Below are 19,824 nucleotides of genomic sequence, written 5' to 3'. Positions count from 1 at the left end.
TTTGTACATAAGACTGACTTAAACATAGAACCATATTAAGGCTATTGAACAGAATATAAATATAAAAAATACTTCACGTAAATAAGCCGTTACCGAGCAATCAGTGCTGCACAGTTGTAGCTGACGATCAAGGTCAGTTTGTCCCTTTTCACTGTATATACATTGTTCGATCCCCGACTTCTCCATTCCCAGTGCGGAATTGTCCTTGAATAGCTGAATAACCGTGTGTGAGTGATTTGTGATATGCACACACTGTGTGTGTGTGTGTGTGTGTGTGTGTGTGTGTGTGTGTGTGTGTGTGTGTGTGTGTGTGTGTGTGTGAGAATGGCAAAATAGGGAAAACATGAATACTGAGCATCCCTCATAGAATATTGTACACGGACAATCAAAAGAGCAGGAATCGAAACACAGCATGTGTTCTATGCAGCGCATCACAGGCGCACGTCAGCTGACACACATCAACAGTCCAGAAAAACAGCAATTGTTCTGCGTAATTAGGCCACATTTGCTCCCTCGATTGGCTTCTGTGCACCGCTCGTCTTTATGGGGCATCTGCCGTGGACGCCAAATGACGCGTGTCATCATATCTGTATGTCACACTTAATAAATGAATGGCCTGCATTGCGGGGATCATCCTCAGAGGCCGGGGCTTAACTGGGAAAAGTAAAGAAAAGTGAAGTCTGGCCCCGAAAAAGTTCTGAGAAAGTTCTGAGAGCTGAAAAAAGTTGCGTGTAGGAGCAGATTCCTGCCCCGACGTGCAGAGGCAGGTGCCTTGTGTATGCATCACAGAGGTTATTAGCCCACAGTCTGAGGTTGTTGCATTTGAATCATTTAAGGGTGAGTGTTTGAAGCTCCTTGATATAATGATCCTTGGCAACTCTGAGAGTTCAAAGTAAATTGGCAAGGTTAAAAAAGGCTTTCTGCCACTGAGCAAAATAGAGAAATCAGCCAGCTATGTTTAATGGAATTTTCATCAGTGCTCAACCAGTCTCTCAAATGGGTTGTATAAGATAATGGCTGCACGGGTTCATTACCTCCTTGTCAAATTAAATTTCTTTTTCTCCTGCAGGCAGATTGGATAGTGATTACAGATCTAACCAAAAAGAAGGCTCCAACTTTCACTCTGTGAAAGTGGGACGGGGCCACAGCGACGGCGAAATGAGTCTGTTTCATCTCGGGACCTTTGTTGTGAGCTGACCCGGCACATCACAGAGAGACGAGCTGTTTAATGTGCTGCCACTGTGGCTTTTCTCCCTCTTTGTGTGACTCTTGTAGCTCTTAAGTGAAGTGTCCTTTGTAAAAAAACAAAACACGGCGATGCACACGCCGTCGAGTGGCGTTTACTTCAGTGAAACTAAATCAGCAGATTGCGAAGTTGGCCGTGTCGCCGCATTCTTCGTCGTTGTTTTGTTTAGAGGAAAAGAGAATGGTGTGTGATGGGAACGCAGCCGCGCAAAACTCAACACACAATACCACCCTGAACATTTTTATAAACATAACAACTGTGGGTGGGACAATCCTAGAGATTCCAGTTGTGGTTTATTTAATGAAACTTGTGGTTTGCTAGTTAGTTCTGATTGTAGATGAAAAGTATTCGAGGGGCGACCCTGTGTTTTTAGCCTTTCAAAGCTAATTGATCTACTGAGATGTCATTCCTACCATATGATCCTAAGTTTTATTTAACTTAATAAGCTTTACGTCGTGTCTGCAGCGATAACTCGGAGTTCCATTTGATTTGTTGGTTGGTTTGCAAGCAATCAGAAATCTTGGCGGGATGTGGTCAGGGAAGAATTAAAGGAATTCGATTTTGGTGCAGATGCTAATCCGAAGCTCAATCCAGATGTTTCTCCTACTTTCTTTAACATTTAGAGAGAAGGGTTTTTGTTTCCTTTTAGGCACCTTTAGTGGACTGAGATCTACGAGTGTGTTTAATTTGGCGCAGCTTGATTGAATTCATGTATAAAGCGCCTGTTGGTGGAGGTCTGTGTTCTACTGAGTTCCTCCTCTAGTGGTCCGACTGCATTGTGACATCTTGATAACGTCACCTATCATGTGACAAAGAAACGAATCGATCAATATCAGCTTCAGGTTGTCTCTCCTCTCATTGGCAGAAGCATCTTAGTATTAGATGTTTAGGACCATATTTTCGTTGAGCTCCAAAGTTTAACTTTTACATCCACGAACCTTAGAAACACCATCTACAGCTTATTTACATGAACTGTACCCATCAAGGTGAACTGGAAGTAACAGCCGGCGTCTTTTGGCCGATGACGCCGCCTCAACAGTGATGAAGTAAGAAACAAAGTGAAGGAAGCAGTTAAAAAAAACCGCAGGAGCATTTGTTTTTACTCGTCTGTGGGGAAGAAGAATCCCATCAGGCCGTTGGAGGATGACATCACAGAGGAGATCAATTACCAATAATCATCTGCTAAATGGAATGAGTGGAGTCGAGTATTAGTCCAAATTTACCGAGCTGACAAATTAATACCTCCATTACAAATTGTGCGAGTTGACATTTTCCTTCACAGTCACTTTTGTTTTTTGTTTTTCCTGAAACGCAGAAAAGTCAAACCATTCATCATCCGCGAGACGGGAAGGAGGCGACGTGCATCTTGATTGTCAGTCACCTTGCGAGCGGCGATCTCCAAAAACCTTAAACTGCCTGAATACAAAACATGTTCTGCTCTTGACTCCTTCGTGTCGAGCAACACAACCTGGCAAGGGTTTTCTGTTTGACGGCAGCATCAGGAAGCAAAACTGACAAGAAATAACAATCCTGAAACCCTCTCAATGATAAAGAAATATGTGGGGATTTATTCAAACACTTTCTTTTATGACACTTGAGTTTCTAGAATGACAAGTATTGTTGTGTGTCATGGAAATGTCACGATTCTAGTTTTAACCACGAGGTCCTGTGGATGTCAATATTTGATGTTCGGGAGATATTTTAGTTCTGGCTCCTCAGGGGACGACTTGTCAACGTGCGTTTTTAAAAGATTGTAGGAATAGTTATTATTTGGTTTCAGAGTTATTTGATGCTGGGGTGAAATGTCCTGATTGGCTTGGGATTGGTCGAGCTTGTTTATCGGCGGCACCTCGATCTCCTGATCTTCACGGCTCAGACTCCGAATGACGTCTTCGAGTGTAAGAAATCTGTCTTCGTGGAAGGAAGGAAGCAGTGGAAGGAAGTAGCGACGCATCGTCCATCTTTAGATACAGTCCCACGTGTTCTATAGGCTCAGGGAGCTTCACTCCTCCGAGTTTGGTGGAATTCGGTTTGGTAGTTTTTGTGTAATCCTGCAAAAAACGAAACCAGCCAACAAACAAAGGTGAAATCCTGATGTCTGCAGCAAAGGTACAGCTCAGTCTTTGTCAGTTGTTAGCTAACGCTGTTGGACGGTGTGTTAATGCGGCTGAACGCAGCTTTGAAGTTGCAGAATCACAAAGTTGTTTTTTATTTTTTATCCTGAACCAGAAAATGAGCCTCCAGTTTGTGCTCTCGCCACATGAACCTCTTCACGGTGGAGGGAAATTAACTTTGCAACACAACACGATCTGCATTTCAGAATTAATTCTCATTTCATGAAAGTTTATGAGACTGGTTATTTATGAGCAGATGCGGCTCCAGCAGCGAACACACTCACATGTGAGGAGGAGGTGAAGGGATTCAAACGGCGGCTGAACGAGGCGACGGATCGTTTGACCACAGAGACGCTGCCCGAGTTCCTCAATTAGCACCAGATGATGCATCAGCTGGTTAATGAGTCTGTGAGAGGACTAGTTGACCTCGTTGGGACCAGAGCCTTCGTCTAACGGGGCTAAACGTCGTTTCAGGGCTTCTGGTTGAAGTTGGTGGTCAGATGTGAATTGTGGGTAAAGTTCGAGTTAAAGTTACTGGACGTCAATGTCCTCAGAAGGATAGCTGCACCAACCTGTGTGTTTGGTCCCTCCCTGTTCTTTTTCTCTCTCTCTCTCGCTCTCTCTCTTTTCTCCTTGTCTCTTTCTTTTTCTCCCTCTGTTTCTCTCTCTCTCTCTCTTCTCTTTGTCTCTTCTCTTTGTCTTCCTCTCTTTGTCTCTCTCTCTCTTCTATCCTCTATATCTCCTCTTTCTCTCTCCCTCTCTTTCTCTCTGTCTCTCTCTCGCCTCTCTTTTCTTTCTCTCTCTTTATTGTAAACAAGTTGTCATTTTTTTATTTTAAATACTTTTAAAAGATTTTAACAACTTCTCTGCTACCAATTGGACTTTAAATCAGTTTGAGTTGTTTGCATGTATGAATATTTAAACCATTTATATTCAGATTATTGTCTGTGGTGCAGCTCTCGTGTGTCAGAATAATAAATATATATAAAATATGTGTAAAATCTTAAACTGGGAGCAACTGAAACACAACAAATCTTTCTCTGTAAAATATAAAAACAATTACCATTCCATTTCTGTTGGTCACGATAACACAATATTTTTAATACTGATAAAGTTATTTAGATGAAGCTTCGTACTCCCAGATAATCCAATATGCGACGTTTTAAAAAAGTTCAACAGCCGCCGTGTCTGCAGTCGCGACAACTTTCTCCAGTTTTTTGATTACATTTCCCAAAGTGCCACATCCAGTGTTGCTGCCTACTGAGGAGATGATGAGCAGCAGGTTATCTGGGGCTCAGCGTGAGGGTTGCCTCTCTGCAGATATCCTGATTGTGTGTCTGCGCTCAGAGGGAGATGCCTCCACTGTCTGCGAGACGCCTCTTTTCCCCAAACACCAACTTGCCTCTAAAGTGGAGACGGTTCCAGTCGAGCCTGCACAAACAAACTCTGAGAGAATACCACTTACTGGCACCTACAGGATCTTTAACAACTGTTGCTGTCAGTGTGTAAAGAAAAGCATCATATCGACGTCATGTGACATATGGTTTCAGGAATTTCTATTTTATCTTTACACAGGAATTCTAAAATATTTAGTTTTTTTTGCTGCTTACAATAGAATTTTCTTGCTTAATGGTTTAATTTGCACGGAGAAAGTTTTCTCATTTTTACATTCATGACCTGAATGACTTTCATCAGGTGACGCTAAGGTTGTTTCTTGTGTTTTCTGCTCCAACGTTTCTGGTTTTGAAGTAAATTTGGACACTGACTTTAGAAAAATACTCTGAAGCCACTAAAATACACCTTTAAACAGTCTTTTTCTATTTGGTTACTATTTGAAGAATGACTCTTCACTTCTTCTTTTGTCTCGTCACTGTTTTTCTTTCCTTCACTTTGTTCATTCTTTACTTTTAAGTAGGAGACATTGGCAATTTTCTTTCAGATCAATTTTCATTATGATGTTTATATTACCACCAGGGACGCCCAAACTATTTTAATGAATCTTCTTTGTGGCCCCAGAATTCGACACATACCTTAATGAGCTTTAAGCCCTGTAAATAAAAAAATGTTGATCTTCAATTCAATTTTGAAAACTTGGAAACGTGCAGAGTCATTGTCGTCTTATGATTTATCCCCAGTTTTAAGAAGCGCCTTTAGCCACCGGACATTATTGGAGGAGGGTCGTTCACATCCAAACAAAACTAGTGTCGTAAAAGACAGAGTTGTGAATAAGTCAATTAATTCATGCAGCAACTTTCATAAGTTCGACTTGTACACAACTCTGTAAGTCAATGCATGGAAATAACTTTGACCTTAGACTGTTGCTGATGTTGATCTTGACTCTTGCAGAATAGAAGAACAAAAATAATAATTAGGGAATGAAGACTTTTTATATAAACATGTTATTCAGCAGCATCTGAGCTGTTTTTTTTCTTCCTGCCCTGCAAACATTTCATCGACCCGCAGGTTAACAGATCTGCAGCACGTCCTCATCTGTGACTCGGTTTGAAAAGGACGTGCACCAAAACAACCAGACTTTAAAAATGTTTTAAAAATTAATACCCTAACATTATTATCAGGAGAGTGACTCTATATTTCAACCCCTGATAACGTCTGATACATGTTAATAACGAGGGAAATTGTGATGAGCTCTCCTCAGATTTATACTCCTGTAATATTCCTGCAGCATAATATTATATCACGTCTCTAATATTTAATTTATGTACGTTATAAACTTCCTGTGAAAGGTTTTTAGAACACCTCCATTTGACAGCTGTTATTTAAATGTTCACAATCCAACGTCTGTGTGTTATTCATCGTCATCTGTTCACCGTTCTGATAACGGTTCTACTTCCTGCAGAACAATACAACCACAATGCACCAGACAGTGTAGTATCCCACTTCTACTGATACTAATATTCCCTTATACCTGAATTTACTTCAAACCTGGTACTCTGTCCCTGAAAAATACATGTTTTCTATGAAATATACCAGATTTCTCAGTTTTTGTCACCTAAACTCATACCTCAATTTAAGGTGATAGAGATAATTGTGTTGCTATAATATTCCTGTGTATTTCTGCAGTGTGTCACAGACGGAGGCGGATCCGTCTCCTCCATCTCAGAGCAATGGTGACATCTTGTGGCTGGATGAGTGTTTCAGTTTCATGACAAAGTAGTTTGAGTTTTCTGTGTGAAACCAAACAATAAAAGCAGAATAAATAAATAAATAAATAAAGCAAAATTAAACATTAATTTACGATTACTGGCAGTGAAAAGGAGAAGGAGAAGGAGAAGAATCAGTGCAGATCAAAACAAAATCAAACCAATGTAATATTCAATCATTATGGGCCTGTGTAATTATATATGATATAATACAGTTGCTTTTGCAAATAACTAACTTTCCTATAATGGAGCCAGTACCTGATACAGTGAGTTAAAATGTTATTGGCCTTGTATGCTGCAAAGTTAATTAATTAATAAATACATTTGCTAACATCAAAAAATAATAATAAAATAACAATAATAATTTATGCTATGAAGCAAAGTTTGTTGTTTAAATAAACCAGGACCAGAAGAGGAAGTTTAATTTTTAGATTAAATCACTGCTGGATATTAAAGAATTAAAGCTTACATGTTAAACTATATTTCTTATAGTTCACAATCAGAGCTGCGGGTCATAGTCCAGATGTGCAGTGACAGACCTGCTCCAGATGCGGCAGCAGCCCCGCTGCCCTGGTTTCTGTAACACCATGAGCAGATCCTCCAATTGGCCAATGGGATTTTATAACAGACGTGCCGTGATGAGATCATTCGCGCTCATTGGATGGCCTGGTTGTGATGTAACAGGGAGCTCGTCGCTGATTGGTTGCTCGGTCACCTTTAGTTTAGTCCACATCCCTCTGCTGTTGTTCCGGATTCGCGCAGCAGACACAAGGTAAAGTCCTCTCACGCTGTATGTGATATAAATATAGATATAACTTCATAGATATAACGTTATATTGAGTGTCAGGGCAGCTCAGATATTCTGTTATATAACCATATAACACTGCATTTGCTTTCTGCTTATAAAACATGTTTATTTTCCTATTTTCGTGCGGTTTTCATATATAACAGTTTGTAACATATTGTTACATAAGGGAAGTTGGTCTATGTCCTAAAGGTTTGTGCTCCTATTTTCTAATTATTAAATGTTAAATACACAAATGTCCTTAATAATGCCCAATGTCTAATGTCCTCATAGATGAAGCCATAACATTTAATGTATATATTTCTATTGTATATCTTACTTATTCTAACGATCTATCCTGATCAGTGTCTTAACTTATTTTGCTTGATTTATATCTTTATTGTTATGTAGCATCGGTGCTAAGTATTTTATCTGCAGGACAACTGAGATATGACTATAAAACTATTGTACATTAAGTTTACATAAAAGTTAGTTACACAAATGTGTTCATACAGAGTTAATTAACATGCATATGATTGCTGTATAAACATGTGATAAATTGTTTATTATACAAACTATAATCTCCTTACAAGAAGATATAAAAGTGACACAAAATCTCCCTGCAAAGCTTCTGTAACAGGTGTATGAATAGTCACAGCATTATTTATAACACAGTATAATGCAGCTGTAATTTTATTTGATTATGTATAATCAAATATTTGTTAATGGTAGAGTAAAAAAAACAATTAAAATGGATTGAAAACTGTTTTTAAAAGCATTTAAGATTAATTAATACATGACAAGCTTCATTCCTGACCTCAGAGGAAGTAGTTTTACAAAAGATAAAAGTTAGGCTCTTTTTTTCCTCTGCAGCTTCCTGACTATACTCATAGATGCATTGTTTATTCTATGAAATAAGTTTGAAATAAATACAATTAATGGACACATTTTAAAGTCTGCCTGTGACATCATGCAAACCATTAGTAGATTTTTTATAAATGCAAAAATAAAGAGATGGTGCCTCTCTCTGTGTTTTATACTCTTCAGATTCAACCATGGATCTTGTGCTGAATGTTGCCGACTATTACGTCCTCACCCCGTACGTGTACCCCGCGTCGTGGCCTGAGGATGGCGCCCTGCGGCAGATCATGAGCCTGCTGGTGCTGACGAACCTCGGGGCCGCTGTCCTGTACCTGGGCCTGGGCGCCATCAGCTACTTCTTCATCTTCGAGCACACGCTGATGAAACACCCACAGTTCTTACAGGTACGAAGCCTCATGCAGCGATGAATCTGAGCGTTGGCTCTGTTCAACTTGAACTTTGAACTTCTTAAAGAGCGGAGCTGCAGTTTACTATCCTGCACGTATGGTCTCCGACACTAGGATTAATGACAAGGTTTGTATTGTGTATGTTACAGTTGTGTTTGTTACTGTGTTCACCCCGTGTTGTGTCATTAGTGCCTGGCACCACATTAATTACCTAAAGGCCCCACACCCAGTTAATGGCCTTAATGGTCACATTCAATAAATGATCCTCATTCCGGGTGATTCATCTTCCAAATGGAGTTGACACATCATTTCAGACTGAGCTCTGAGGTTCTGCTCACAAGAAGTGAACAGAGTCATGTGAAGAATTGAGAAAGAGAGAGAGAACTTCAAATCCATAATAAATGTTGTTGGATATTTCTAAAAACAGCTTGGAGGGAATCAGCTGATGCCTTAAGTGACCTCATTCTTTCTGAAAATGTGAATCTTACAAAATTAAATGAATAAACATTAGTAAGGTTTATTTATAGCCCCTGTCACAAAGTACTTCACAGAAACAAAATGACACAAGAAAGTAGTAATACACAATGAATATATGCAAGAAAAACTGTTGTTTACTTGTCTTATATAAAGATTCAGTCGTTTTCTAAAATGGGAGGGAACTATATTTTTAGCGAAGTCCAGACAACTGTCAGGATAAAGCTCTGATTATCACATGACATTTTATAGTGTGGGCAACATGTGTGTTTATTTCAAACATGTATTTAAAATGTTTCCTTTCACAGAATCAGGTGCGGAGGGAGATCAAATATGCGATGACCTCTCTTCCCGTGATCAGTCTTCCCACTGTGGCCTTGTTTTTCGCTGAAGTCCGAGGATACAGCAAACTGTACGACAGCGTTGATGAATCTCCGCTGGGTACGTTCGATGAGCCTCCACCGGTTTACAGTTGTTCTGTCGTCGTCGTGTTTCCAGTGGGTTTGTCTCCGGGCTCCAGATTCTCGTTGCTGAGCTGGTCTGTGTGTTTTCAGGTTGGACCGGACTCGTCCTCAGTATGATCTCCTTCCTGCTGTTCACTGACATGTGCATCTACTGGATTCATCGCTTCCTCCATCACAAGCTCATTTATAAGGTCACTGTGGGTTTTATATTATAAGTAATCAGGTGCAGCTCTCCAGTTAAATAAAGGGCTGTTTAATGACTTTTAATTTTAACACAACTTTGATCACTGGGGTAAATTTCGGTTTTACGCTGCATTTTCTTGTCGTCTACGAGACAGAATATGGAAAAATACTGAAATATGATAATATCAGCTAATAAATAGAGCCCGGCTGATTTATCTGTTGTACGATAAAAATCGATACGAGCTTTCACAGACACATCAGCGTTAATTCTTGCTCATATGAAAATATTTTACTGAATAAACAATGAATAGATGTTTAGTAATGTTAATATATATTGCTTTATAATTTGTATATTTTCAAGTTCTATATGTTTGGTTGGGTATTTCTGATACATTTTATGGTTAAACTTTAAAATATCAAACCTTAATTGCATTTCTTTTTCATAAGGGTTCATAAAATAATGTTAATACGTTGAAAAGGGGGAGGGGTCCTCAGAATGCTGAGTTTAAATATGAAATCATGGTTTAATAAATTCTCTCCTGTCTTATCCCCACAGCTGTTTCACAAGCCTCACCACATATGGAAGATCCCCAGTCCCTTTGCCAGCCACGCTTTTCACCCGGTGGACGGCTTCATGCAGGGTCTCCCCTACCACATCTACCCCTTCTTCTTCCCCCTCCACAAGGTGCTCTACCTGGCCCTCTACGTCTTCGTCAACATCTGGACCATCTCCATCCACGACGGCGACTACCGCGTCCCCGGCGCCCTGACAGAGGTCATCAACGGCTCGGCCCACCACACCGACCACCACCTCTTCTTCGACTACAACTACGGCCAGTACTTCACGCTGTGGGACCGCCTGGGAGGCTCCTACAGGCACCCGTCGGCGCTGATGGGGAAGGGCCCCCACGATCTGATCCGCAAACTTCAAGCAGAGGGGAAGCTGGGAGGCGACAGGGTGAAGGTGAACGGACACAATCCGAGAGGAGCCACACTTAAGGAGGAGTAACTGTGGAGGGGAGTTTAGAATAAATGGCTGTAATTAATCACTATTTTTGTAAAAGACAATGTGCTGCAACAAACTCAGCTGGAAAACACATCGGGGGATAATTGGAGTGAGTGAACTTGCCAAATGTGAAATCTGTAATTTGGTGGAAAAAGGTGCCTGTAAGATGGCCGAACCCCTGGAGCGACATCATCCGAGGTGAACTATGGGACGATGCATTTCTCTGACCGTCATCTGTCATGTCAACGGCTGGAATTGAAGGTTGTGACCGTGTGACTTTTTTATACAAGAGTTAAACACTGAAAGTAGAAGGAAGAAGAAGAAGAAGAAGAAACAACAGGAGAGAAGTTTTATTACGAGTTAAAGTTCAGAGCTGCAGGAGCTGCTACACATTCAGTGACTGACACTAACTGAGTTTGACTCATGATTAAAGATCGACTTTGACTTAAAGGTTGATTTAACAAGTTGCAATAAAGGAAAATTGTGGTATTTTTAAGAAGTCTCATCACTGTGGCTGAGTTATGAAATGTAACAATTCCTGATTAAAAAGTCCAAAAGCGATTTGTATCTGAGGCGCTTCCTGTTTTTTCGCTGGCAATGTTGGAGAAGACAACAACTCCCACGCTGCTTAATGGGATTTCATGGGATAAAAACACATCCTCCAAGAAAACACCAGACAAAACGTAATGTATTAAGTTTATTTTGTCTGCTCTTAAGCTTAACTTCAGCCCATTCTCTTGCATTAAATGTTAGGAAACAACTCCGGTTTTATTCTGTCACATACAAAAATGTAAATGATAAAATATGCTGCATATACAAGCAGAAAGACATACATCCTTGTGTACAAGTACACACCATCCTCTTCAGCATAAGTGCCACATGCAAGTTTTGCACTTAAGAAATAAAACATAACAACCATAGTTTCAGCAGATATGGTTTGATAACATGGTACAAAAGAAAAAAACGCTGCGGTCAGGTGAAGTCTGTGGGGCGAGTCAGCTCTGGTCCACGTCAGTATTTGAGATCATCTCAGCAGAGAAACAGGGGCATCCAGAGGAAAGATCTCATGGCTGCTCCTGCTGCCATTCCTGCCAGTAATCCCAGAGCCATATTTTCCACCACTCCGTCAAACGGGTCCCTCTGGACGACCACCTGATGGGTGCCTGAGAGAAGACGGAGCGAGTTAAGGTGCACGTAGTGTTTACGTTTATGTTGTTTGCTGAATTGGAGAGTTTGACACATCAGCTACTTCCATTTGGTGCAGGGAGAAAAGGGAAGAAGTCTTAAAAAGCCCATATTTTACACCTTTATCGGATTTAATAGATGATATATCAGTGGTTTACAGTCGAAAGAACTGCTGCAATGTGTATTTCCCTGTCCTCTCTTCTGCCTCTCTCTGGAGCTGCAGGCTATAGAAGAACAGCTACAGATTTACAGTTGGTTACAACAGGATGTTTCTGAACGCCAAGTTACAGCGTCCTCATGTTTGTTCAAGTTTTAGCAGGACAGTCGGCCAATGTAGGAGTAACGTCCCGAGTTACGGTACGGAGTTTCACAATGGAGTTTCAATACGGAGTTTCACAACGGAGTGTGAGCACATCAGAAGAAATAAAGCGTAACCGCTGGTCTCAAACAGTAACGTTCTTAGGAGGAATGTGCACGGACACATTCTGTTCCTTGCATCCCTCCACGCTGCAGTGTTTCTTCAGTGTTGTTCGTTGTGGTTAGCCTGTGGTAGCTAACAAGCTGCTAGCTCAGCAACATGTCTGCTTGGTGTCGCGTTCGGTGTGGGGGGGGGGTGGTGGAGGTGAAGGAGAGTGGGGGTGGTGGGTTCGGAGTCTGGACTGGTACCAGCTGGGTGGGGCTGAGAGACGAGTTCGATCCCGTATGACTCATAAGGGGGAGGAAGTACGAAACGAGACGTTTCAATAACATATTTCTTAGAATGGATTCAGTGAAAAAGTCCCCGGAGTGCCTGTTTTCATACTTTGAGGCCACCTACTGGCCCCTTCAAGTCATTACGGATAGTAAAGGCCCAGAAAATGTATTTTACACAATATGGGCCCTTTAAGAGGTAAAAACCCCAACAACAAACAGCTTGTGGGGATCATCAAATTATAATTATTGATGCAGATTGTACAGTGGTGTCCTGAGAGATGTTAAGAAATAGGGGACACTGAACACTTGTTACTTATAATGTTAATATAGTCCTTAGGTATTGAATTGCATAAGCCTCCCAAAAAACTGTTTACAGTGGAATCACTGCTCAACGAAACACTGGACGACTTTAACTAATGTTGAACATGTGTCTTCACATAAAAGTACCTGGTCCTGCTCCAGGCGTGATGTAGACCGTGTGGTAGCCGTTGATCGGGATGGCCTGGTAGGAGTCTTCATAGGGGTCATATGTGAAAACCTACAGCACGGGAAGAAAGCAGTGTTTTTATACTGACTGAGAACGACCACTGATTGTGTCTCAGCCCTCACAGAGAAGCCTCCCTCTCATTTGTCGGACTGTCAGCGGTGATTAAATTCATAAAGAGAAGGTCAACTTTCAGGATTAATCCATTACTATTTGAAGTTTACTCAACGTTGACTTAGAGTAGTAGAGTAACCCTAACCACTGTATATAAAGATAGACGGCACGCCAGATTCCAAAAGCTGAATCATCTTGATCGCCCCCTGATGGCTGGCTGCGGTACAGGCCATAAGCCCCGCCTCCTCAGAGTTTGACTCCAAAAAGTAAATTTTTCTCAAAGGTGTTTTCTATCATTTTTGTTGGTTCTCAACACACTGATGTTTGTTCAAGTGTTCATGTTTCTGATGGATTTAATTAAGTATTTAATGCTACAATGACATTTGAGATTGACACGTGATTGGTCGAGCACATGTATCAATAGGACCACGATACCGTGGCTCCACCCCTCGATCACTTCATCACAGACTCTGTTCTTTGGTTGACTACAGCCGTTGATTGTGAATCACTCACCGGGTTTCTCCTGGTCTCAAGCAGAGTCAGTTTCCATGCTCTGAAACAGAAACGACAATGGATGAAGAAATATTAGCGGAGGTAAAGAGAGGCAGAGCCGACCAGAGGGAAGTGAAATCACTTGCATTGACTCATCCTCGCTGTTCGCACACAGGTTGATCGTTGATCCGTCTCTGAGCTGAACCACGATGAGGTTGTCTCTGGGATTACTCTCTGGTGGAGTTACACCTACATACAGACAAGGTAAAGCAGTTATTCACTCACTTATTAACAAATCGCCATCACCTTTACAATATTTTCTCCTTGATCTAATCAATTAACTGTAATTGGCCTCACTGCTTCACTTCTTGTTGTAGCGGAATTAGATCTTACGTTGACTTTTGCCTATACAGTTTTCTATCCAATGGTTTAGTCTGTTAAATGTGTATTTTAGTAGTGTTTGGTACTTTCACCTCAACAAGCACAAAGTGAGAAATTGAGAACATGCAGGACCTTATAGGACGTTACCTCCACCAATGAGGTTATATTTTCACCCCTGTCCATTTGTTTGATGATTTGTTTGTTTGTGAACAGGGTTATGCTAAAACAATCCAAAGGATTTCCACGAAATTTGGTTGACGAATGCGATATGGGTCAGAAAAGAACCCATTCAATTTTTTGAAATGATCCAGACAAATGGGTGGCTCCTGGAGTTTTTTTATCACTTTCTTTAATATTGTCAAATTTTTCTGTTATTTTCACCATTTCCTAGGGAATAATCCATGGATCTTGATGAATATTACCAGACATATTTTGCGGACTGATATCCATGAGTGTGTGAAATTTGATTGAATTCAAGGCACCTGTTGGGCCTTGGCGGATGTATGTGCTCTACCGAGTGCCATTCTAGTTCATATAAGGTAATGGTTTATTGTCATTTTCTTGAAAACTGTTGAATTGTAGGTTAGGGTCAGGGTTCAACTGTCATCCTGGCATTTTGTCCCATGAGGATGACTTCATGTAAAATGGCCTCATTATTCCTGTGCTCTACCTCCACACTCCAGGCCAGACCGCACGTCCACACACCTCGTCTTCAGGCTGACGCGGTGCTCCAGCTCACGCCGGCTTTCGGCCTTGTAGAAGCAGAGGCTCCCGTCGATCCAAAGGTCACACCAGTTTAACTTCCAGCGTTTTAGGACAGACGCTGCAGAGCAGAGACACAAGGTTATGTGATGCTGTCTTTGAGTTTTGGGCCTGTGAAGTCAAATAAGTAGATATCTGAAATGGACCGTCCACTGACCTCAGATTGAACGCTGATAATGTAATTGTTGAGTCAGTGCCAAGATCAATAAACTTAATAGGAATTCATGTGTGTGTGTGTGTGTGTGTGTGTGTGTAGTCTTTTTTCAGCACATACAAACTGTCATTGTTGCCTGACCTCGTTAAGCCACTTAAAGACATGACCAGGGGTAATTAATGGGATTATAAATGACAGAGTTTCGTAACAGTTACACTTTTCAGCTTCGAGACAATGCTCCTGTGTTTTCTGTTTGAATTTCAAACAAGAATTGATGCAAAACGATAAACTTGATATAAGAATTTGTAGTTTGTAAAATATAATGTAAAGTATGTGGGGAAAACCAGAGCAAATAGTTGCACATATTGGAGGCAAATAATAAATATTGACTATGTGTCACTGTCTGTGAACCCCAACATTCCTGGTTCCTGTCTTGTCTGGAGCTTTTGTTGCACATCAGTCCTCATCTCTTACTCTCCTCTTCCTCATTTCCTCACTATTCTCTTCTGTCCACTTTGTGTTACAACATAAATCACTGAAGAATGTGAGCAAATGTCTTTCGCAAATTCCCTGAGCCCAAGCTGTCACCTGCTGATTGTATATTTTGTCTAAAAATCAGCTAGAAAACTAAAATGAACTATAAAAAGTAAATAATTAATTACTGATTATAAGATTGTTGCTTTCAATAATTGACATAAACATACATCTAAGTTTTTGTTCCTTATCCAACTCGTTATCCCCTGATAGCTGTTGATATTAATAATAGATAAACAACAACCCTGGATTCACTCACTTTGTCTCCACAGCCAGCCTGACCTCATGAGCACCATTGTCATTTGTTCTCCCAGTTTTCAACGATGATGATGTCAATGATAATCCAGAAGTGGTAAAATACGGAATTTAGATTTTATTGTTTGCTAAATTAAAATGATCCAGTATCTGTTTTCGGCCTCCTGTGGCCTGGTTTCTATTCCCTGCGTCCCTCAGACAGCAGGGTAGTGGTAGATTAGTCTGGTTGACTCACAGGATCATTCTGGATTAGGACAGTGTTTGGCCACGCCTTCTCTTCCCGTCTCATCTTTGTCGTTCTTTCCGGACTCTTCCTGACTCCTCACACCATCTTTACTAAAATCCTTGTATTTATATGCTCATAAATCAAATTCATGTCAGCACAGTTCAATTCATTCATGTGCAGCTCTCTCTAAATTTGCTTTTACTCGTTAATCTCATAATACTGAAATAACAACATGAGGATTAGCCTGAGTCTCAGGTCAGTTATGAGTCTTCTCTGACTTCCTGCATGTGAAACACTGATGACATCATTTCCTTTTGCAGCTCCCACAGAAAAGACTGGTTTCTCTTGTCCACCAGTCCCTTGATTATGTAAAGGTCTTAATTGAGAACCATGATTTTCTTACATTTGTAGTCATGCATCAAACCCAAAAATGAAAGAGACAAAGTTTTGTAATGTACTTTTTATTTTATTTTAACCTTTCTATCGTCTACAAATCTGGATTGCCTCATTTATCCAGTGGTTGAGATGCAGGGCTGCATTATTGGAGCAATGGATGGTGCTGTAGTTGCTCCAGGGTGAGACGCTGCTTTGGGACAGAATTATTAACAGGAAGAAACCTCGAGAACCAGACTCAGTGTGGGCGACATCTGCCTCGACCGGTTTGGGTGAGCGGGGAAAAATGCGAAGGAGAGGAGAGATGGGTGGAAAAGAGGGGAGAGAAGAGAGAGAGAGATAAGGGAGAGGGGGAAAGAGAGGAGAGAGAGACCAGGAACAGCTGTGCACCATCAGGTTTCAGCTCTGACTAGTTATAATGAAAACAATAAGAGTGTTAAGATGTTATCGATGATAGCAGCAACAATTGATATAATAAAAAAAAGAAATATTTATGATAATAATTGTTGAATGTGGGGGCAGAGAGACAGAGAGAAGGGGAGAAGTGCTCAGTGGATGATGCATTTTGGACCAACTGGAGGCTTTTCACATACTTACTGTGACATTCTGATGATAAAGAATTACAGTCACGCAGACTAGAGGTAACAAATGCATGGATGAGTTTCTCTGCAGCCTTCTGAGACAGGATGTTCCTAATTGTCATGATATTGCACAGGTGGAAGAAAGCTGTCCTTGTTTTTATATGTGGGTCAAATGGCATGTCCAGGTCAAACATGACGCCAAGGCTCCTCACAGTGGAGCTAGGGGCCAAACTATTACCATCAAAGGTGACTATCTGGTCAGACAGTGTTACTCTGAGAAGTATAGAAATAGATGCGTCGAGACAGTACTGTATTTCAGGTTTACATGAGTTTAAATCACTTTCAGATTAGTTTGTATGCACTCCAAAAAATTAATCCGGGTTGTTGTTGACTTTATATATATTTTTTATGTTCAGTTTAATTAAAAAACATGAATTTGTTAAGTTAAAATACTTTTTTTTAAATCAAGTCAATGTAATTGTGCCTCTAGTTATCTTTACAAAATAATAATGTTTTGGACAAGCTCGAAAAAATGATGTCAAGCCAATTAGGGTCGAGATACTTCTTACATCCAGAAGGTGGCAGTAATGCAATGCCAGGTGCAGTAAACCCCCGAAGAAGAAGAACTCTACACTGCGCATGCGCAGAAGGATCTGACCGGAGTTCATTTTTGGCGGCAGGCAAGTGGAAAGAGGTAAGATAAATTTCTTTTAACTTTTTTAACCTGCAGTATTATTTATATTGTAAATATGGGTCTTATATGAGATAAATATGTGTCTCATACCACATACTTGCTTGTTTAGTTTCAGAGAGCAGGTGCATATTTAACATGTAGCTAACTAGCTAAGTGAGCTAAACTAGCTAAGTGAGCTAAACTAGCTAAGTGAGCTACATGTCCCTGGGTGGAGCCCGCCATCCCTTAACAACGTACCACTGTGACGCACCATCGTTCACCTGTCCATTATATGTAACAGCTCCGCTTTAGACCGCCCGTGTCTGTAGTTAGTGATCCCAGCTGCCAGTGAGTCCGGGGCAGAAGACGACCATGAAAAGCTAATAGCCGAAAGTTGTGCTAGCTAACCGCTGTATGCTAACGCAACTTGTGAATCGTTCCCGTTATTGGACACCAGTTAAATACGGAACACGTCTTCGTTTAGTATTTTCCCACACGGCCGGTTTGTGTGACAAAAGATGTGGGAAACCCTCCTGCTTAAATGAATGACATGTGTCATTAAATATGATATAAATATAATGTTGTGTTTAGTTGAAACGTCTTCCATTCACAGGTTCCTCACTGGAACGCATCACCCGCACGTGCGCTTCCGCGAAGGCACAAACACGTTCGGTGGCACTAGTCTCTGTGTGGCAGGCTGCACCCCTATTTTAATATTTTTGAATTCTAATGAAAATGACAGACATATTCTTAAGAATTCAAAGTTTATTGTTTTTTGTAAGGGTTCTTATTATCATGCTATAATATTATATCAGTGGTATTGAAATGCTTTCAAAATGATGACAATAATATCATTTATCACAAGTATTTCAGGGAAAACTATTTTTCAAAAACTAATGGGACTCCCCCTCCTTCTGCAGGTGAACATTTATCATCAACCATATGTGTTTTTTTAGCACGACTTCCCACAACTTTATATGTAAACTATCCGTTTTTTATTTTATGTGAAAATGTATATGCAAAATGATTTTTTACAATGCTTAATGTTGGATTAAAGGGGGCTTATTTTATGCGTTAATGAGATGGTTCACAGAAAAATGAAATGAATTTCATTTAGTTGATGGCTCCTTTTTTATGTTGAATTTCAGATTGTAGCTGTGACAACCTGTATCTTCTCCCTCCTTCGTTGAGCTGGCACTGCTGAGCCTTCATGTGGTATGTTAACAGTTAGACTTTTCTTAAGAAAACTGTTATATAATGGGGCATTATTATAGCAAAAATATTTACAAATGTCCAACCACTCACACTCCTCACTCCCTCTGGCTCCGCTCAGGTGCTCTGGTGTTTAATCATTCACATTTGTTTAGTCTTTTTTTCTTAATTTACAGATCTATTTACACATATACTAATTTGCATACACATTCATAAATATCAATACCCTGTTTTTTGGGGGGGGGGGGGTTCTGATTTCGCACACCGAATCTGAATAACTATTTGCAGATTCCTGGCAAATTCACAAATCTCAGTACACATTTAGAGATTATTTCATACATTTACAAATCTCATTACATGGATTGATAAACAGACTCTCCACTCACATTTGCAAATAGGTTTGCTGCAATCATGGCCCCATAGTTTTACAATTGAGGTTTACTTTGCTGATATCTCTATTTGGTTGTTTTTCCCCCCAGATTTGAATGTGGCACTGTAAAGGTTGCAGTTCAAAGACTTTTACTAGGGGCCAGTTACTTAAACATTATAGGTTAAAACATCCACATTATGGGCGCAGGCACCCATATCCTTGCCCATATATCAGTTGTCCATGTACATTTAAATCATGGAATGCACTTAATATTTTATTAGTAGACGACAGCTACACAGGAATCTTCTCTCTGACAAAGTCCTTTAACTTAGACCAGCGCTTCACGGCAAAAATACTTAACAACAACTTTGTTACACTGGATCACCTGCGTTCATCCAACATGAAGAGGATGAACTGCTCAAGAGACGAAGTAGGTTTTGTTGTAAGCAGGAGAGACTTCAGGTTAAACTGTTTTTAGTTTTAAACCTCTTCAAAACACAATTGTCTTTTATTTCTTTTACCTGACAGTAGTTTTACAGACTATAAAATCAGACGTGTGTAAATGACTAAAATTCATTCAGCTCTGTCTCTTTGAATATATCTGAAGTTAGGATG

At 40.4% G+C, this 19,824-nt stretch overlaps 2 protein-coding genes across 2 annotated transcripts; one reads left to right on the top strand and one right to left on the bottom strand.

The window, feature by feature from the left end:
- The first annotated feature begins 7,013 nt into the window (after window positions 1-7,013).
- On the top strand, window positions 7,014-11,261 carry sc5d (sterol-C5-desaturase). The gene is made up of 5 exons (XM_034607137.1): window positions 7,014-7,293; window positions 8,353-8,570; window positions 9,356-9,488; window positions 9,602-9,702; window positions 10,251-11,261. Exons 2-5 carry the CDS (start codon window positions 8,361-8,363, stop codon window positions 10,701-10,703), a joined length of 897 nt encoding a protein of 298 aa, XP_034463028.1. The 5' UTR covers window positions 7,014-7,293; window positions 8,353-8,360; the 3' UTR covers window positions 10,704-11,261.
- Window positions 11,262-11,394: 133 nt separating this feature from the next.
- On the bottom strand, window positions 11,395-15,943 carry plekhb1 (pleckstrin homology domain containing B1). Its single transcript, XM_034606685.1, has 6 exons — window positions 15,759-15,943; window positions 14,720-14,872; window positions 13,815-13,917; window positions 13,690-13,729; window positions 13,026-13,116; window positions 11,395-11,863 (listed from the first exon to the last, which is right to left on the bottom strand). Exons 1-6 carry the CDS (start codon window positions 15,799-15,801, stop codon window positions 11,730-11,732), a joined length of 564 nt encoding a protein of 187 aa, XP_034462576.1. The 5' UTR covers window positions 15,802-15,943; the 3' UTR covers window positions 11,395-11,729.
- Between the last annotated feature and the right edge of the window lie 3,881 nt (window positions 15,944-19,824).

This window comes from Hippoglossus hippoglossus, chromosome 14 (genome assembly GCF_009819705.1).
Source record: "Hippoglossus hippoglossus isolate fHipHip1 chromosome 14, fHipHip1.pri, whole genome shotgun sequence".
In the NCBI taxonomy this organism is placed as follows: domain Eukaryota; kingdom Metazoa; phylum Chordata; class Actinopteri; order Pleuronectiformes; family Pleuronectidae; genus Hippoglossus; species Hippoglossus hippoglossus.
The sequence above is the reverse complement of the archived record's forward strand: the minus strand, read 5'-3'. Positions and strand labels throughout refer to the sequence as shown.